This window comes from Pelodiscus sinensis, chromosome 21 (assembly GCF_052426305.1).
Source record: "Pelodiscus sinensis isolate ZL-2025 chromosome 21, ASM5242630v1, whole genome shotgun sequence".
NCBI classification, from domain to species: Eukaryota; Metazoa; Chordata; order Testudines; family Trionychidae; genus Pelodiscus; species Pelodiscus sinensis.
Genome location: NC_143072.1, coordinates 19726157 through 19745114, shown reverse-complemented (window position 1 = coordinate 19745114; position 18958 = coordinate 19726157). Strand labels below are relative to the sequence as shown.

The 18958-nt window shown below is 46.1% G+C and overlaps 1 protein-coding gene across 9 annotated transcripts in view; it reads right to left on the bottom strand.

The window, feature by feature from the left end:
* The window catches only part of ACACA (acetyl-CoA carboxylase alpha), a 237340-nt gene that overhangs the window by 151092 nt on the left and 67290 nt on the right, over positions 1 to 18958 (bottom strand). For 5 of the 9 annotated variants that reach the window (XM_075904774.2, XM_089772238.1, XM_089772236.1 and 2 more), the window contains 10 exons: positions 18466 to 18600; positions 17451 to 17597; positions 16747 to 16935; positions 15969 to 16069; positions 15069 to 15157; positions 12483 to 12607; positions 6362 to 6475; positions 4575 to 4694; positions 2843 to 2932; positions 1825 to 1943 (listed from right to left, as the gene is read on the bottom strand). In XM_075904774.2, coding sequence (XP_075760889.2) covers positions 1825 to 1943; positions 2843 to 2932; positions 4575 to 4694; positions 6362 to 6475; positions 12483 to 12607; positions 15069 to 15157; positions 15969 to 16069; positions 16747 to 16935; positions 17451 to 17597; positions 18466 to 18600 — 1229 coding nt within the window. The remainder of the gene's footprint in view (positions 1 to 1824; positions 1944 to 2842; positions 2933 to 4574; positions 4695 to 6361; positions 6476 to 12482; positions 12608 to 15068; positions 15158 to 15968; positions 16070 to 16746; positions 16936 to 17450; positions 17598 to 18465; positions 18601 to 18958) is intronic. The other 4 variants (XM_089772235.1, XM_089772237.1, XM_089772239.1 and 1 more) reach the window with 1 other exon arrangement.

Below are 18958 nucleotides of genomic sequence, written 5' to 3'. Positions count from 1 at the left end.
CTCTTTTCTAACGGGATGAGGACACATGCGCTACTGGGATCAATGCTTGTGTATAAGAAATTTAAACTCGTTTCACAAATACCCTGCAACATTCTTTGAAATGTTCTTTGCATGAATATTTGACCCAGTGAAATACAACCCCTTGGAGGTTCACAAGAAGCAGACATGGAAAGGGATACAAGCACAGCTGGAGAAAATTCTTTTAAACATTTGATCAAGTATTCATGGAAGGTTTATTGCAGCATGGAGCCAGTTCTAACTTTTGTTGGGGGACCCTGTCACTGGAATTTGCTTCCCCCTTTGGTTTGACAGAACCCAAATAAATAGAACACCAATGGACTGATATATTGCACATTTATCCTTTCTAGTGTCAAATTTCCAACTGACCGTGGGCACCCCTTACAAAATATGGGAGATATGAAACATGGACAAAGAGATGCATCGGCGACATGCCCAAAAGCCTCTTACTGCATCGTTGCCATAGGCAGGTTTAGGACGTGGGTTCTCCGTGTTTGCTAGCACTTAAATGGTGCTTCTTTGGCTAGTTTCAACCAACTTATTTAGTGCCTTTTCAACCTCCTGATTTCCTGTTATCTGATCTGCTTTGTCTTCCTGGCCTTCTGATGCTCGCACAACTCTGTACACCGCAAATAGTGTCATTAAGCATTGCGGGACAAACTCACTGCTAATACACAAAGGTGCAACTCTACTGGCAATGGAGTTGCACCTGCTTAAGCCAGCAGCCAAATGGCCCCCATACCAGCATGTGGACTGGGCACAGACGGCCAGGTGCTCTAACTCAGTCCCTACTGAGGAGAGGTTGAAGGACAGGAAACAGGATGTAGCTACCCGAGACTCAGCGTGACAGGGAGAGATTTCTGAACAACACAGCTCTTCTTTGGGCAGGTGGGAGTTCTCATTCTCCAGCTGACCTTGTCTAATTGAGTTGGCACACAGTACTAGGACAGGGGTCAGCACAGACAGGCAAAGCCACCCCCAAGCTACAAACAGAGGTAACTGCGAGCAGCAGCCAACAGCAGGAAGCAAATGGAGACAGAACAGTGGGACAGAGTATTATAAAACAGCACTAACCAGCACTAAAAATAGCATGCAATTATTTACAAAATATTCCAGAGATGAAGGAAACAGATGAGACCAAATGCACGGCCCATTTGTATCGTGAGTGCTCTGTGCTGCTTGTTGGGGACACTCATTCATTTCAGAGCAAACCAGATTCTGAAAATCACTTCATAAACGTACCGATGGATTCTCAGTGAATTGACCCTGTCCCCACTGTCCAACCCCATCAAAAAGAAAAAAAAAATATAAGGGGAAAGACATTTGGAGACAAAGAAGGAAAACTGCACTCTTCCGAGGGCCTGCTCCCGTTCTGCCAAGCTAGTACAGATCAACAGTGGCATCCAGTGGCCAAAAAGACTCATCACAACCTTTGGATCTAGGGCTCTTTCAATTTCTTTGAGTGAAATAATTCAGAGTGAACTTGTTTCAAAATGCTCTCCGGTGAGGGATCCCTAGTGAAAGCAAAGAACAACCTTGATAATCGGAGTGCTGCGGGATGCTGAGGAAGTTCAGATAATCAAGGTACAATTCAATGATGGCAGATGTGACCCTTTTTTGGGGTGACAGGGACATGAGTGGCAGGGCATTATAGTTTCATCTTGATTAACTTGCCCATCTTGTTTAAGACCGTTACATCTCTCTCCACTCCTGATCACTGCATTCTGTTCCAGGTTTTCCCTGAGAACAGGTGACACAGCCCTTCATAAACCCCTGACTCCAAAGGTACCTGAATTCACGCCTGACCTGTTTGGATGCGAGGTGGGTAGCATGAACTGGAATTCCACTACACAAGTGTTGTCCTTCAGCTGACGATGCTGGACACTATTCAGCTCATAGGCGATGTACGCCCTTCGAACATACACCTGGTTATAAAGAAACTCTGTCAGTTCAGCTAGGGTGGGGTAGCAGAAGAGGAAGATAGAAGAGACACAATGGAGAAGAAGTCACCAAAAAACCAAATGCCTCCCAAATGAATAGCTCAAGATTTTTTTAACTCAAGAAACAAGGAGATCTAAATACTATTACCTGGAAACTGCTAGAACCGATCAATGATCCTGTCTAATGCAGTGGCCTATATACTACACCCTTCAGAGAAAGGCCATAAATTACTATGTACATACATTAGAAATATTATTCAACGAGAGGGATTTCTTCCTGACCTCACCTGATGATTAGTTCCTGCTCTGAAGCATGAGGATTGAGATAAGTGATATGTTATGAAAGAGAGAGTAAGTTACCGCAAATGCAGGAATGGAGGCTACAGTTAGATAAAGGAGGCAGTTCAGGAAACTCACTGAGATACAAACATCGCAGAAAGTTTTCTGGAATGCTGCCTACAAATAATTCAGAGTGCAGACCATTTCATCAGGCAACCACTTCACCCTCTGCCCCTGCAAGGAGAGAATTCATCTTTGAACAAAGGAGACTAGCTGGATCTGAGATTTTGGTTCAGCCCATGGGAAGGTTACATGGCAGACACCAAATTTGGAACTAAACTTTCTCCAAATGTAGAAGTATTTGGCACTCCCAGTGCAAAGTAAAGCTCACGCTAAAAGTTAGTTTTACTGGCCAGTGCATTGAGACTAACACAGTGCCTGTTACTTCCACAGTGTCGTAGGGATCCTTCATTCTCACCTGCCCATATACTAAGATGGTCACAAGGGACCTCAAGACATCATCTCAACAAACAGAATGGAGAAGAGGAGGGGAAACATGAAAAAAGAAAAAGACAATGTTTGTTTTCAAGTGGGCAGAAACATACCTCCAGAGCTGCCATTCGCACCACCTGGTTACTATGGTAGAAAAAATTTGGTAGCACATCAAAGATGGAGGTTTCGGACAGAATGAGTTTCTGAAAGAGATCATGTACAGAAGGGTTTTAACAAGAAAATTATAATCCGTGTCTCGTTATTAGAGCAGAGCCAAAAGTTTCCGCAGAAACAAAATTCTGACAGAAAATTGTTTGAGCATAAATATTTCTGGTTTCTGACAAGTGCTACTTTCCACAGCTCCTTTTTTCATTATTTACATTGTGGCAGGATTTGAGAGATCTGAGTCGGGTATCGGGGTTCCTTTGTGCTAGGCACTGTACAGGTATAACACAAAATGACAACCCCTGTGCCTTAAAGAGTTTACACGGTCTAAATTCTAAGCCAACCTGCTGCAGGAGAAGCCACCTTGCAGTTTCCTAATTGCCTGAAGTCACAGTCTGTATACCACAGAGAAATTAATCCCTTCACAGTTACCAGGCAAAAGGGACAGGGGCCTGTGCCAATACCTCAGGTGAGCATTTGACTGCAAAAGTAAAACATCACTACATCTAGAGTACAGTCCTACTACAGGTTGAACCTTTCTAGTCCAGAACCCTTGGAATCTCACCGGTTCCAAACCAGAGAATTTTCCGAACCACGGGAGGTCAATATTGTCTCGCAGCATTACCAACACTTCCACCGCTTACTGGGCTGTTAGAGGACACTTAGGGGTAAATTAGAGCTAAATAACAGCACAGAACACGGAGGCTATGTCTACACTGCAGAGCTTTTACAGGATACCTCCGGTGTCCCGGAAAAGCTATGCCACGTCCAAGGAATGCATCTGCTTTTTTGGAACAATTTCTGAAAAAGCAAATGCATTCTTTCACCATCCTTGTAATCGTCATTTTATGAGGAAGAAGGGATGTGTCAAGTCAAAAGAGGAGGCTTTTCCGAAATTTGGCTCCATGTAGCTGGGCCAAATTTCGGAAAAGCCTCTTTTGAAAGAAAAGCGGAAAAAGTACACAGATTGCGGTTTGCAATTTGTGTATCTTTTTCCGACTTTTCTTTGCATTCTAGACATAGCCTGAGAGCCAGGACTGATGACTATAAACAAATTTTATAGGACTGCAGGAAACTTGGCCACACCCATGAAAAGCGGACATCCGGCTAACTAAAATCATTCTGGATGACAGAGGTTTCCGTACCAGAGAGTTCTGGACTGGAGAGGTTCAGCCTGTACTGGATGACTTCAAACCTGACAGACATTTTTGTGTTCAGTCATATGTTTGTAAATCCCCAAACCTATAACAGGCTTTCATAAATTACCCCCAGCACCTCAACCCCTGCAGAAAGGGAAATTCAGAGCATAGCTCTGATGTCTACTGCTCAATTTTTTCTCTTTGCAGTAGGCTGCAGAGAAGTATAGGATGGTATTTTTCTGGGAAATTAAATCAATTGTTTAAGGAGGTACTACCTTGGGAGTGAAAACATGTTTTGGAGAAGATTAACAAGCACCCCAAAATCTGCACTAGTTAGTACTAGGAAAGCATATTCTTTCCAGCACGTAGTACTAAACAGGATCCCCACTAGCACCTGATGTAGCCTGGCAGTGCTCTCCTCAGGATGAGATCTTCCCCTCAGAATTTGAGCCACACATTTTTGCAAGACAAGGTTTTTGTACAAAATTGGCACCACCGAGCTTAGTGAGGGGAAAGTGAGGAACAGGAGAAAGATTCCTACCGATACCTGCAAGTTCTCAATGCAGAACTGGTGTCCGTACATGTCAATGGCTGACAGGAAGATGGACTCCACCTGGTTGTGGCGCAGCTCGTACGATGGCAAATGGGAGGCAATGAGAACCTGGAAGACAGCAGGATGCAAAGGACGAGAGCCAGAGAGAACGGTTAAGCTGGCCACGATTAGAAGGAAGCGTCGCAAGTCGCTCACCCCAGTAGCCACCACGCTGCCTACCAGGAGAGAATGGTAACCCCGCACGTGTGAACTCTAGGCTCTGCAGCACAAGAGTGATGCTGCAAAATTAAGTCTCATTTGTGTATCTCTCTGAATTGTATTACGGGGTATTCCCCACAGAGAAGGGCAACAGCTTCAATCAAGTTTCATCAGTGCATGCGATTTAGCGCTGCAAAGCAGCCAGGCCTGGGGATTGCCCGACTGGCTGTTAATTGGAAAGCTGAGCTGGCAGGTAGCAGCTATGGGGAGGCCTGCAAGGGAGCCAGCCTTTCACAGTTCCAGAGCAAACCAAGCAGGAGCCACCCGTGCCAACTACTAAATATCCACATGGCAATGATGAGAGGAAGGGACAGTGGCTCGCAAGGGAAAACAAAAACACAACAACAGAATAAAACTACACACAGGGACCGGCACATCATCCCCCAGCATGCCGCCGAGAGGTTCAATGCCGCTGAATGGTTCAAAGGCATGGATACAAATCGGGAGAAAACATAAGGTCACCGAACGGCTTCAAACATCCCCACTGATTTTCAACACCCATGCACAGACATAAAAGGAGAGCTCCCCAAACGGGCAGGTTCCCTGCTGAAGACGTTTAGAATGGAAATGGAGCCTGCAGGGTGACAGCAGCAAACCAGACTTCTAGGGTTAGCGTTACTGTGTGACAATTGTACCTTCCCACTTCCTAATAACTACAGACTGACCACGAGGGAGCTCAGAGAAAGATCCAGGTGTACATAGGCGATTCAAATATTCATCTACATTGGAATGGTGGAAAGAACGCTACCAAGATTTCCCCCATTGTTTGAAATCATTATTTACAAATAACTCTTTGGGAACTGGAAAGAGACATCCACATTTCAAGCTCCCTTCTAGGCATTTTCCAGTTTGCTACTCTAGGGTTAGTGAGGAATCCCAGACTGCACAGCCTGGTTACACATCCTAAGCAGCATGCATTGGCTCAGCGAGGGAAACCTAGGCTAGCGAGAGGACCATGTGTGGCCCTTCATCTCAGTGAGCCGCAAGCTTGTCGTAACCAAGACAATCTCCAGGGACAGAGAAGTTTAGCTACCTGCACTTGTGGATCTAGAATCTGCAGGGGGTGCCGATGGAACCATAGCAGCACTGTGATTGGCTGCAGAGGGAGCGCCCAGCTCTCAAAGTCAGTGTTGTGTGCACTCAGCCCACACCTCACTTCATGAGCCCTTGCTTTAAGTGCGTGTCACTTGTGTAACACTGGTTGGAAAAACGGACACCGACAAAAACCAGCAGAATCTGGCCACTCTGCACGCAGGCAAAGGTAAACAAAAGGTCTCAGGGGCCACACACAGGACCTCAATGGACTGCTGGTGGCCCAAAATACTGCATTGGCTTGTTATTGCAGGGTTGCTCATGAGTACTGGGATTTTTTTTTTAATTTCTTTAGGGATCAAAAACCCACTAACCCATCAAAAAGGCCTGGACTTTGCAAAACAGAGGATTAAAATACAAAGCAAGTCCAGTTTTGACTCTGCCAAGCTTGACGAGGTCCCCTTTTGGCAAGGTGCTGTACTCACCTGACGCGCTCGCAGGGCCACTTTTGCATTGGTGGTCTTGCTCAGCTGGGTCAGCTCTGTTAGAATATTAATTAATTCATCTGTCAAGGTGGGGTCTCGGCCACACAGCTGATCCTAAAAAGCAAAAAAGACAGACATTGGAACTGTTGAAAATGAAGACTGCTGCCTAAGTAACTTAGAAAGGAAGCCATGTTCTAAGATACCCTGTTGAAGCTGTGAACATTTTCCAGCACTCATCATTTTACGTGCCTACAGGAAAGTAGACGAACTAGAGAGGAAATGGGAGAGGGCAACGTTTGTTGGGACATCTGAGCGCTTGGCAAAGTAGGGCACTGCATTACACTGCCAACAAAATACAGCACAAACATCTCCCAATACCCAGCCCCAGCTCTGGATCAAAAGTCTCCCCTAGCAACAATCCAGAGTTCAAAACATACTTGACCAGAATGAAACACCTTGCAACACGCAAGGACGATTCGCAAACGTGGCTCTGGAAAATGATCAGAAGGAAAGTTTAGCAGCTGGGGTCACTCTTTACATATTCTGCAGCACCACTTGTACCTTGGGCCACACCACCTTCCGTGGCAAGAACAGCTTCATCTCTGATGTCCCTCTCCTCAAAACTCATTTCTGGCAGTCTCCAGCATTAATCTCCATTCTAGCAATATCTGCTTTTTCACTAGTGCTAATTATACAACCTTACAAAAATCATCAAGAAGCAACAAAATGAATGACTTGATGGTTTCCCAGCAATAAGTCTCTTTCCACACCTTTCCTGGCCCCTTCGTTCTGCTATCTCCTCTGTAGGACTGATGCAGGCCCTGAGCTAGCAAGGAGTTCTTTGTTATCCCCACTTCAGAATTGGGACCACATATCGTGAACTGTTTGGAGAGAGACCTTGCCTTTTTACTTGTCTATAAAGGCCACATTGCACCAATGGCATCACATATGTGTACACACAAAAAAGGAACCACCAGCAAGTAATAACTAGAGTGTGTCAGGCAAACCATTTTGAAAAGCATCTGGATTTACAAAAAGAATAGTTGAAAAGAAACTGCTAGGCAAATTCTAGACCCAAACTATAGGGTAGGAAAACAAAAGTGTCTTTGCAGAATTCATGACCAGTAAAAATTATTCCATAATTTAAAATTCCAATGAGAACAGTGTTCTTTCAACATTCCCCAATACCACCACATTGTGCTAAGCAAAACTGATTAGAAGCAGAAGTGAAATTGACTAGTTGATTTACACTGTCTAAACTGAGCGACTCGCAACAAGGAAACAAACCAACACCAGTAGTGAAGTGCGTAACAATTTAAAAGTTCAGAAATACTGAAAAAAATAATAGAAGTACAGAAATTTGTTTTTATATGAGGTGCAGGTGTAAACACATGCAGAGGTAATTCTTAGCCTCATGAGCAACTGAATAGCTTTCAACGATAAGGACCCAAATTTGCACAATAAGGACCCACATTTTGTAACCTGTGGCTGCCTCTAATATGTTTCTTTTGTACAACTCTCCCAATACTATTCACATACCAAATGAATCATAGGAGGCAAATGAGAGATAAATGGGGATTTGGGACAGAAGCAGCAGATGGTACCTTAGTTTTAAAAGAATTTAAGCACTCGCAGACCCTCTGATGTCTTAAGATCCACAGAATACAAAGGGAAAGGGGGAAGTGTCTACATAGTGGGTTAGAATATTTGATAAGCCTGCTGGGAGGAATAAAATTAAAAAAAAAAAAAATATAAACCTTGGAGACTTGCTAATGAATAATAGTTTATAAACAACTCCCACCTGCAAGCCTAGAGAGTTTTTAAATTGTTCTCAATCTCTCCTCTAACACTCTACATCTCCTTCTCCAGCTTTCTGCCATTTCTAGGAACCTACAACAATGGAACAGTTCAAAGTCAAACCATTTTCATTCAGCTTCACTGCCAGCCGGTAGACTATTGTCTCCCACTAGCGGGGCCTAACAATGAACATCACAGAGATGCAAGTTACATTTATATCTGCAGACAGAGAGAATGTTTTAAAATTGTTTGTACAATGTTTTTAAAATTGTTTGTACAATATAGTTCTGTAGTACTATGCAGTATATGCTCCTACAGAAGCTGGACGCTGGCTCAGACTTAAAAGCTGTCATATGCTATGCTTCTGCAGCTTTGTGGAACCAGTGGAGGTGAAACTCAGACCCTCCTGTTCCAAAAACACAGGTTTGTACCCCAAGGGCAAAAGGAAAATGTCTGTAAGAAGAACAGGGCATATGACACGCAGATATGATGTTCTGATTTCATCCAGCAGAAGGCAGCAGGACACATGCAAGAGCTGGTTTACAGAATTGCAAATCAGGTTTGAACATTTTCTTGAAGACAATGTTTAAAAATGTACAAAAATCTCTTTATCTTAACTTGTGTATTCTGTATATCTGGGTGTCATGCTTTGATTAGCTATCAAAATAAAAAGTTTGCTTACGGGTCATACGATTCAGATAGCATATAACCACCAATAACGGAGATTTAGGTGTGAAGATTAACAAAACTGTTTGGATTTTAGCAATCAAGTATTCAGGTACTTCACCCATGGAAATGTTACAGAAAGTTGGTAGGGGAAAGCAACTACATCAATGAGTGGAGATTGTCCCTCAGTAAGTCAGAAATTAGGGCAGGTGGCCAAATTGGAATATACAATCCTCCAGGGAAGTATCTGAGTTACTTTCTGGGCTGCACCTCTCATTGATGCTCCTGCTTGTCCCTCCTGGTATTGTCATTATCGGGGGGATTTGTTCTATGTAGATGTCCTTCGATCACCTGATGGCACCCGATGCCATGAGTTGCCTCATCAGCAGCTATATAAATGAGCAGAGCTCGACGATTGCGGCGAAAGCCACTCGCCGGCCCCGCACCGCGCATGCGCGAGATCCACACTGTGCATTTATGGACCGCCGGTGAACAGGGCGACCGGCTGAAATCTACTCGTCACGGGTGAGTAGATAAGAGGATTTGTCGAGCCCTGTAAATAAGGATATTCATTTCAATTCCTACTACATTTCAACAAATCCATGAGGAATGAAGGAGTTTCCATCCTGCCCTGAACAGCTACCACTTAGAAGAGTAGATGAAGGCTGCACAGAACAATTATTAAAATAATCTTCAGATCCCTTGTTAATAATGGGTTCCCAGGATACACCAAGTAGGGAACCATTAGCATCAAAATGTCCTGCCACGACGTGTGCCTATGGAAGACAACTTAACAGCCCCAGACAAAGAGCTTGGCAATCTTTAAAATGCCATCACCTTCACCCATGCATATGTAACGCCGACAGGCAGAACCGAACCAGGGACCTCTGGAGCTTAGTGCATGAGCCTCTACAGCTTGAACTAAAAGCCACCTGGCTCTCAGCCAAGACTGCAGAGCACACTCATTCTCGCTTTCTCTAAGTGGTCTAAGTGCAACTCCATAGGACCACACACAGTAGGCATGCAGGTTACATATACACCAAAAAGTCCCTACAACTTGGAAGAATAATACAAGTTGAGATGAGAAGTCTTGTGGTTAAGTCACTGGACTGACCTGCAAGAAATTACAGGTTAATTCTGAGCTCTGACACAGACATGACTGTGACCTTTGGCAAGTCACTTAATCTCACTATGCTTCAGTTCCCTACATGATATGTATACTTCCCTATACCCCACAATCCACAGAAGGATACATTCACTAGCAAGGCCTTTGGATACCATGGTGGCTATACAAACAGATTTTAGATGGCTTACTAGCTCATTCATGCACTCTGTCTCTGCCTAGCCTGGAAATGCACCCTAAAATATATTTGCTAGGGCTGTTTATTGTAACAGATCCAAGCATCTAGGCTTCCAATATCTCCTTAAGGTGACTATCGGGAGAGGTGAGAAAGGAGGGTTGGAGAGGGAGGGAGAAAAGACAGAGAAAGAAGAATAGGAGTTGAGAAAAAGCAAATTACGTGAGCTTTTCCATCTCCCAGGCAGGCCCCCCCGCTCTCAGAGATTTTCCATCAAAGTGAAGCTATTCGCAGGACTCTCAGCCTTTCAGACTCAGCTTGCACAGGGGGGAAAATACAAAACAAAAAGTTTCAGTCCCATCCTAGCAAGAAACAATCAGTAGGAGAACAACAAAAATAAAGCAGCTAGCTGGTGTTCCACTGGTGTCTGCCTCTGCTGATTGGCGAAGGCAGTGAGCAAAGCCTCAAACCAGTTCTCTGACAGGGCCTAACGCCTCCCCGGCACCCCCGTGTAATTACACACTTGAGTGACTGGACTCTGAAGAAAATTGAAGGCCTGAGCTGCAAACAGCTGCCATTTTCTCTCTCCATCACACCAGCATGATTACTTGAGAAATGAACAGCCCCGGCTCAAAGCTACTCCAGAATTCTCAGAGGAAATATGGCTCCGTGTTCAAATAATGAGATTCTTAAGGCAAGCGTTACTTACAATCACACCGGGAAAAAAAATAAAGGAATGCCAGAGCCTTTTTATCTTACAAATTAGAATTTAAGAAAGCCAGCCACAGTCTGGGGCAATCATTACTCTTCTGCTTCTCTTAGGAGGGCTGGGGAGGGCAGCCGGGGGGGGGGGGGCACGGAGGGGAGTTGTGCGCTTTGGATCTATTTTTAGTGGCAGAGAACACTAGGTCTTTAGCAAAACAGAAAAGGCAACATTGTAATTAACTTCTTAGAAAGCAAGACTATAGCTGGGGTTTATGCTTAAAATCACATGGGTTTCTAATTCCCCCCTCTTTACAGTTTCTCTTTTCAGAGCATTATTCTCGTTAGAAATTCTCTTAAGGTTCTGTTTGTTCTTTTTCTATTTATACAGCAAACTAAAATGGGACAGACGATGTTTGCCTTCTTTTGAGGGAAGGATAAACACAGTTTCTGGGAGCCTGGAAGTCATGGGGAATCAGACAAACCTAAAACAGCTACGAAGCCTCCCCCCATTTTCAGTGGGGTAGCTAATTTGCCTTTCTAAATCCTGAGGGAGAAATGGCACCCTTAAAAACTGAAATTCTTCCATAGTTAACAAGCTAGACCAGCACTTAGGGAGGTAGGAAGAGTCTCACTGTTATCTTCAAGTAGACATCTATTGAGACTAGTTCAACCTCAGGAATCTCCCAAGTCGCTATCTACTAATTTTTTCCCAAGATGGAGTGGCTCTGTGGTAGTACAAAGAACACCCCATTCAGCAGTCTCCTTACACATTTGCATAGTGCTTGAACTGAAGCGTAAAATACCTCACGGCCACGCTACCCTGCCTCAGGCCTGATGTGAAGGGGACACCTTTTTGCTAAGAGGCTAATTCTGCCCAAAGGGAGAATGCATCTTGCGTCAAGGACTGCAGCCAGTCAGAAAGCAGCACTGAAGCCTAAGAGGGGGCTCTGAACTCATCACCGTGGAAAGACTGAGAGCACAGCTGCTACTGGGCCTATGGGAGCAGAGATATGAGACTATAAAGTGGTAGAGTCAGTGCAACACCCAAGGGCTATCCACTTGGACAGGCCAATGTGTCAGGTCACTCCCAGGACCATGTCTTGGCTAGCCCGGACGGATAACAGTCAAGTCCATATCTGAACATCCAGGACCCCGTTACACCCTCAAAATTGTTCTGCTCTTTGTATACGTAGCAGTGTGCAGCTCTGTGCTGAGATCTGCAAGCTGGCACGGAGTTAGGACCCTGGAGAGCTCCCGGAAATCCAAGCAGCAAAGTAAAACTGAACAAATATAAAAGTGCAGTCGCTAGTGACCAAAGGGCAGCACCTACTGGCTCTCCAATGATCTACGGGAAAAGAATTATTTTGTTTTCCGTTCCAAGTAGACAAAATAAATCACTATCTCAACAGGCCCTGGCTGCAACTGTATTGGCAGCCTGGGCAGAAAAACTAAAAACTGGATGCTCCATGGGAACAGAGCTAGCGTCACAGAGCTGAGGTGTACTGACAGGGTAGAGGAAGGAACCACACTGTCGCTGCCCGTTTCCTTGGTCAGAGGCCTGCCGTCGCTGGGCCGAGGGCACTCAACTGCGCCTCTTTCACCAGCACTACATGTTCCCTAACAAGCGAAACAGAAGTCTTGAAGGTGAAACTTACAATGAGCATTGTTACAAGGAGGTTCTTCTTGGTAACTTGAGCGTGCGAGAAGATGTAGTTCAATACAGCATTCATGTCACTCTTGTTCTCTTCCCGAAGGGCAAAGACACACTTGTCATAGTGACCTGCAGTCAGAAATGAAACATGAGAACCCACCGCATTCTGGACAGCCCGTGCGCTTATGAAGTGCCGAGTCCTTGTGGCTAGATACATTGGGATTTGGAACAGATCTGTTAAAATACATAATTTTGGGGAGTCTCAGTGATAAACTTTGGGACAGAAACATTTTTACTGGAAACTTCAGAAAGCCAGATTGTTTTAAGAACAGCCCTGTCACTTGCTTTCGTCAAGTCTCGTGTCAAATCAAGACTTTCTGAATTTTGTCGGGTGGGTGGTGAGGGTTAGTTAAGAGGTTATCTTTCACTTAGACGAACCAGAAAATAACCAGATGGTATGTAAGGAGAGCATGTGGTATCACGAGCATTGTTAAGTCCAAGATTTGTCAAGTCTAACACCACTCCCATCAACACACAAATCATGCTCGCCCCGGACTTGGACCCACGGTACCGGGGATCCCATGAGAGTGGTTGGTCTGAGCCTGAGTCAAACTGGGACCCAGGGTTTCAGCCAGTGGTTCTTAACCTTACTGCAGCCTGCACCCCTTTGGTTCTCAAAATATGTTCTCGCGCCCCTTACTAAAAATCATTGAAGTAGGTCAGTTCTTTAAACCTAAAATAGATCATAAAAATCTGGCATGTCTCGCACCCCCAGAAAGGGCATCTCGTACCGCCAGGGAGTGCATGCACCCCAGGTTAAGAACCACTGGTTTAAGCCTTATTGCATACAAGTGTAGACACTGCCTGACTGAACTTGTGCTCCAGGAGTCTGCAAAAAAGAATTCCCCAATCCCACAGGCTGACTTCCTTTGTCCTTTGGACAGTCAAGCTTGGAGGACAGTGACGTTTTTCCAACACTGAAAACAAAGGCGGAGAGCGGCCACACGCTGGGAGAGTGCTAGGACATCTGGGACATGGGTGGTTGGACTCCAGCTCACATCATGCAGCACAGACACCGAAGCCAAAGGCAAAGCTCCAGGATTCAACAATTCCTAACCTGGAGTTCAAACGAGTGTAAACACTCAATCCCCCTGCTAACTTGAATTCATCTCACCCTGGGCTCACTTTGCAACATGGCCATATCCTGTGTGTATCCCTAGAAAGCTTAGTATGCATAGGGGGCAGGAGGAAAGAGTAGGAAAGAGCATTATCTGCAATAGCTTAAAACCAGCAGTGGTTCACTGCCATCCGGTGACTGGTAACAGTACTGCAAAGCCCACATTTAAATACCGGGCCTTAGCATTCTGCACAGATCTCAAGAGTTGGTTTTTCACTGTTAGAGATGAGCCACATCCATTCTGACATCATACTCCCATCTCTTATCCCTTCCTTTTTTTTCTCTCTCTCTTTAAGCATCTGAGGAACTGAGCTGTCTCTCACCAAAGCTTATGCCCTAATTTGTTATAGTTTTTAAAGTGTCACCAGACTCCTCATTGTTTTTGCTGAAACAGACTAACATGGCTACCTCTGAAAGCTTTATAACGAGAACACTGAAAAGTCTCCTGGCATTTTACAGTGGTTCAATGGAAACTACGGATCTCTTACTGAATGTCATGTTCTTATGGCAGTATTTACTGTGCCTTGCCCGCTTAGTCCCGGGAAACTTAATGATTGTTCTGATCTTAGCTACATTTCTTTACACTTCTCAACACACTCAAGTGCTCAGAAGTCAGGAAATAAAACAGTTCACAAATCCATGTCGTTGTTGTCACTAAAGAGCCAAGAATTGACATGTCAGTTTCTAGCTTCAGAGAGACAATTTAGGAGGGGGAAACCTTTAATCATGGGTCTTTGCAGGCAGCAAGAACCAGCAAAAGGCAGCAGACACAGAACATCAAAGGAAGGAGCTCAGTGGGCAGAACTTTGCCTGACCATCTTATAGAGCTCAGAAACACACAGTGAATTAATGAATTCAGTCTTGAATTTTGCCTCTTTTCTGGAGCTGAATCACACAAAGTTCCAGCTTGCAAGGTTCCAATTTGGGAAAAAAAAGAGAGTGCTTGAAGGATGTGCACAGTTAACTGATTAAACAGGATTTTACATCCCTGATGTGCCTCATACTTACACAGCTCAACGAGATGAAAGGATCAGAAAGGGACGGATGAAGTTTTACGGGGATACTCACAGCACTGACCCCAAAGGAATCAGCACCACGTGAAGGCAGGTAAGCAGTGAGGAGGAGAGATGAAAAGACATGTAGCAGGGGTGGATGGGAACTTGCACACCCTTAGCCTACCGAGGGGAGTCAGGTGGCTTGACTCATTGCTGTGCACACCTACCTGCCTGTTCCTACCATGGGAGTTCACGCTGGAAGCTTAATGGTTTAAAATAGCCCTCCTCAGCAATGACCCCAAAAGGAAATCTGTCAGGCCAAGTCGAAAGGAGCCATGACGAGCTGGTTTCATATAGAAGACGCCTTGAGTGAAGCCTACAGGAAGTATTGTGCTCCTCCCAGAATTCAAATCCTTACCGTGCTGGAACTGAGTTTCCACCTTTAGATACTGACGGAGCAGATCCATCACCACAGCCTTCATGTGGCCTCGAATGCCGCTCCGATACCTGTAGGAACAGCGAGGGAAGGTCAGGTCTAGCCCCGGAAGATTAAAATGCCAGTGTACTGCTTGTGAAAAGCCCAGAGAGTCAATACAACTGAACACCACAAAAAATATGCACACACACATGCTCCCAGGAACTCATGGATGCTCAGTACAGAGGCACCACACACACAGCCTCTCACACTCTTCACTGCAGTGTGTTGAAAGCACCCCTCAAAACCTGATTTAGGAGGGGGGAAAACTGGGCTTTTGCAGACAGCAAGAACCAGCAAAAGGCAGGCCCAGACCATCAAAATAAATCACACATGAAGGAGCTCAGAACTTTACCTAACTGAATCTTAAAGAGCTCAGAAACATATGGTGAATTCATGAATTAGGTGCTGAATTCTGCCTCTTTTCTGGAGCTAATCCCTAATGTGCACCACACTTACACCCTCAACAAGAAGAAAGGAACGGATGACGAGACCGCAACAGCGTCTATCCTAGTGCGTATCCTCTGTGCACACACTTTTCTCAAATTACTCGACAGCCTTCGAAGCTGAAACTTTACATGAATCAGGATTGAAGTAGCTCCAGAAAGAGTTAGACTTTTCAGTGTTTTCTTCTGAGGCTTCTACAGCTCTGCAAAAGGTGGGGAAAATACCAGCTGCTTCACAGAATGGCCAAGATAGACTCACTACAAAGAGACAAAGATGACACCAGCCTTCTTGAAGGCAAAGGAAAAAAAATGGCCCACCGCTTTGCTTCGAGCCCTGCAGGCAGCAAAAAGAGGAAAAGGACTAGAGGAAGGGATGGGCTCCGGTGACCCAGCTCACCGTTGTACCAGCTGCACGATACTCTGCGTATTCATGAAGAAGACCTCTCGCTCCGACTTCCGGTTGAGCGTGGCTGCGTGGCTGTCCAAGATGTTGGCAATCTGGGAGAGAAAAAATAGCCACATGGCAACCTCGCTGCTGGAGTGGGGAATGCGGGTGGAGAACATTGTCCCAAGAGCGCGGGATTTCTGCCAGACCAGGTCCACGCACTAGGCCACCAAGCCCATGACCCAGACCCCAGCAGAAGCCAACATCCGATGCTGCAGAGGAAGGCACAGTAACCTCATACTGAGCCAACCCGCTGCGCAATACTGTATATGAGGGAGCTATTCCTCCAAGACCCTGCAGCAAATCAGCTGACACCCTGAATGCCAGAAGCAGTCAATGCCAGAAGCAGTCAATGCCAGGAGACTAGACAGTTTCACCCGGTCATTCGTGCATTCATCCCCCAGAACTGTGGCTGAACGCTAGCATAATTAGGATGAAGTAGTCCTGAGCACATGGTCACGTCGCCACCGAATGGCCAGTCACTTCTGCCACCACAACCTGCTAGCTGTTCACAGATGGAGACACTGTGTTAACTCAAGCACCGGAGAGCTGGGGTTCTGGCAATGAAAAACCAGGGTTCAATTCTCATTGCTCTTCATGGGCTATTACTCCAACTGCCCTCCCTACCAATCCCCCACTTTTCAGCTCAAGCTCAACTCCAAATAATGCAAAAAGTATTTTCCCTCCATCCTAAAGTGACCTCTTTTGCTTTCCCTTTCCAGTTTATTACCTGCTGGCTGGGAAACTGGCAAAGGACCGATGTGATGTTGCTAGCATACTGGGCCATCTCCTTCTTGATAGACTTCTCCACATTGGGCGGAATCCGCCCAGAGACACTGGTCATGATGTCCTGAAGCTCCAGAAGAGGCAAAGATGGGTCTCTCAGGGTCTTCATTAGCCGCTCAACCCAGTCCTTCACCTGGAGCCAAGCCAGGGAGAGGACACATTTGAGGAAAAGAACAAGATGCAATATGGGATTACGGGAAGGACTGGTCTTGGCGAGGCAGTAGCACGGTCTGAGCCGTTGTTGAGAAAGTGCAGATCAACGTAAGTGGGGAAGAATGTCGAACCACTCCCTTCCTCCATCATATATTCTAACTTGATCCCACGTAAAGCTGCAGGGGGCTGCTTGAAGGGCATGCACCTTCCTTGTCCACTCCTAGTGCAGAACTTAACATAGCTGGCTCTGGAAGCAGAGTGCACATATTAGGCTGTAGCCCATCTTGTCTCCTCTTCCATTTTGACTTGGGTGCCACCAGTGAACACCCCTCACAAACTACCTGGAAATAGGGACTGGGGAAAGACAGACAGCATATACCAAAGGGCAGTATAGGCTAGTGTGCTGCCTCTCAGTCCCCTGCTCTAACCACTGAATTTCACTGAGCGTGGGGAAGGAAAGGAGTCTGCCCTCCACCTGGCACAGGCCATCAGTACCTTGTTGCTGAAGTAGGGCTCTGGCAGGCAGTAACCGTTCATCACATTGACCAGATTATCCAGCACATAATGAAAGACACGATGGAGCTTCTCGCCTCGGAGAGCGGTGCTGTGGATCGGGGGTAGTGCGCCTGTGTGCAGGTCAGCCTGTGGACACATCCGACATCAAATGAAATGTCCCCAAGCCTCCTCCCATGCAGCAAGACCCAGCAGAATCACACTTGCCTCTCACCCCACTTCCCAACAGCCTACTGCGCAGGGAAAAACTAGACTCCAAGGGGAGGCTCTCAGGATGGAAAATTCTCTTCGACAGCCCCGGGGTTTCTGGTGGATCTCAGTGATTGCAGACCCTTCAATCCGCAAAATAAGGCCCCCAACCAATCTTGGATGAATTCCAGCTGGTAGATGTCAACGAAAGGTTCAGCTAAAGCCAGTAGATACTGCCCTGGTGCTGATAATCTCTCCCCATCTCCCACCCCAAGATGACGGACTAGTATCTGTGTGGAATAGTTCCTTTATCTCCTGTCATTCATGCCCACCCGCTCGCATCAAACCCTCCTTGCCCTTAAAGACCCATGTCTTTGTCCTTTGCCCCAAAGAGGAGCCACTCAATGGCTCCCTCCCCACCTTTCCAGCTTCACAAAGACTGTACCACCTGTCCCAATGCTCTTGAGACAGGGGTATCCACTCCCATGCACGAGAGGCTCCGTTAGCCGTCAACAAGAGCACTCTCTGTCTCCCAGGGTGGTGAGTTTGTGCAACAGTCAATGGTCAAAGGAAGCAAAGGGTGCAGGGAGCATAAGTGTGTTTGAGGAAGGGATGGAGCCACTTAACGCACACCTGGAGTCCAGGTGCTGAGATAACAAGGAATGAGTGAGAGAGAAAGGCCCTGTAGGGTTTGCACTTCCTCCGCCTCTTCCTTCGAGGCAAAAGTCACGTGGCAAAAAGCCCAGCAACGCTTTGGGCCTGTCCCCTGCAGCCATGCCACACCACTATTGGAAAAATCAAGACCTACCTGCTGGACCCTGCTGGGGTCATCCAGCTGCAGTTTGGCAATCACACAGCCCGGGTCCAGCACTGCCCCAGGGCGTTTGACATAGTGGATGCAGCCTGACTCGGCGGCCGTCAGAGTCATCACCATCTTCATCACCTGCAGCAAGAAGACAGGTTACACTCGGATTCCCCTATTCGTTCCAGGTTCATCCTCAGCAGCGATCTTCCATGGCACAGGGAATCTGACTGGGGAGGGTCTTTCGCATTCAGCGATCATCCTGAAAGGCCTGTTGGACAGGTACATGCTGGGAAGGAAACCCAGGAGCTGCTAAGTCCAGCACAGAGCAAGTGGTCAGGATGCAAATTAGAGCAATAGGCAACCACTCAGCCAATGGAATCTCAGCTCTTTTGGATTCCTTCACCTCCAAGAATAATGAAAGGTTCCATGCCGAGCACGCGACTCTGGGACAGCCTGCAACTCGCTGCCACGGCTGTCGTATACTAAAGGCCAGGAA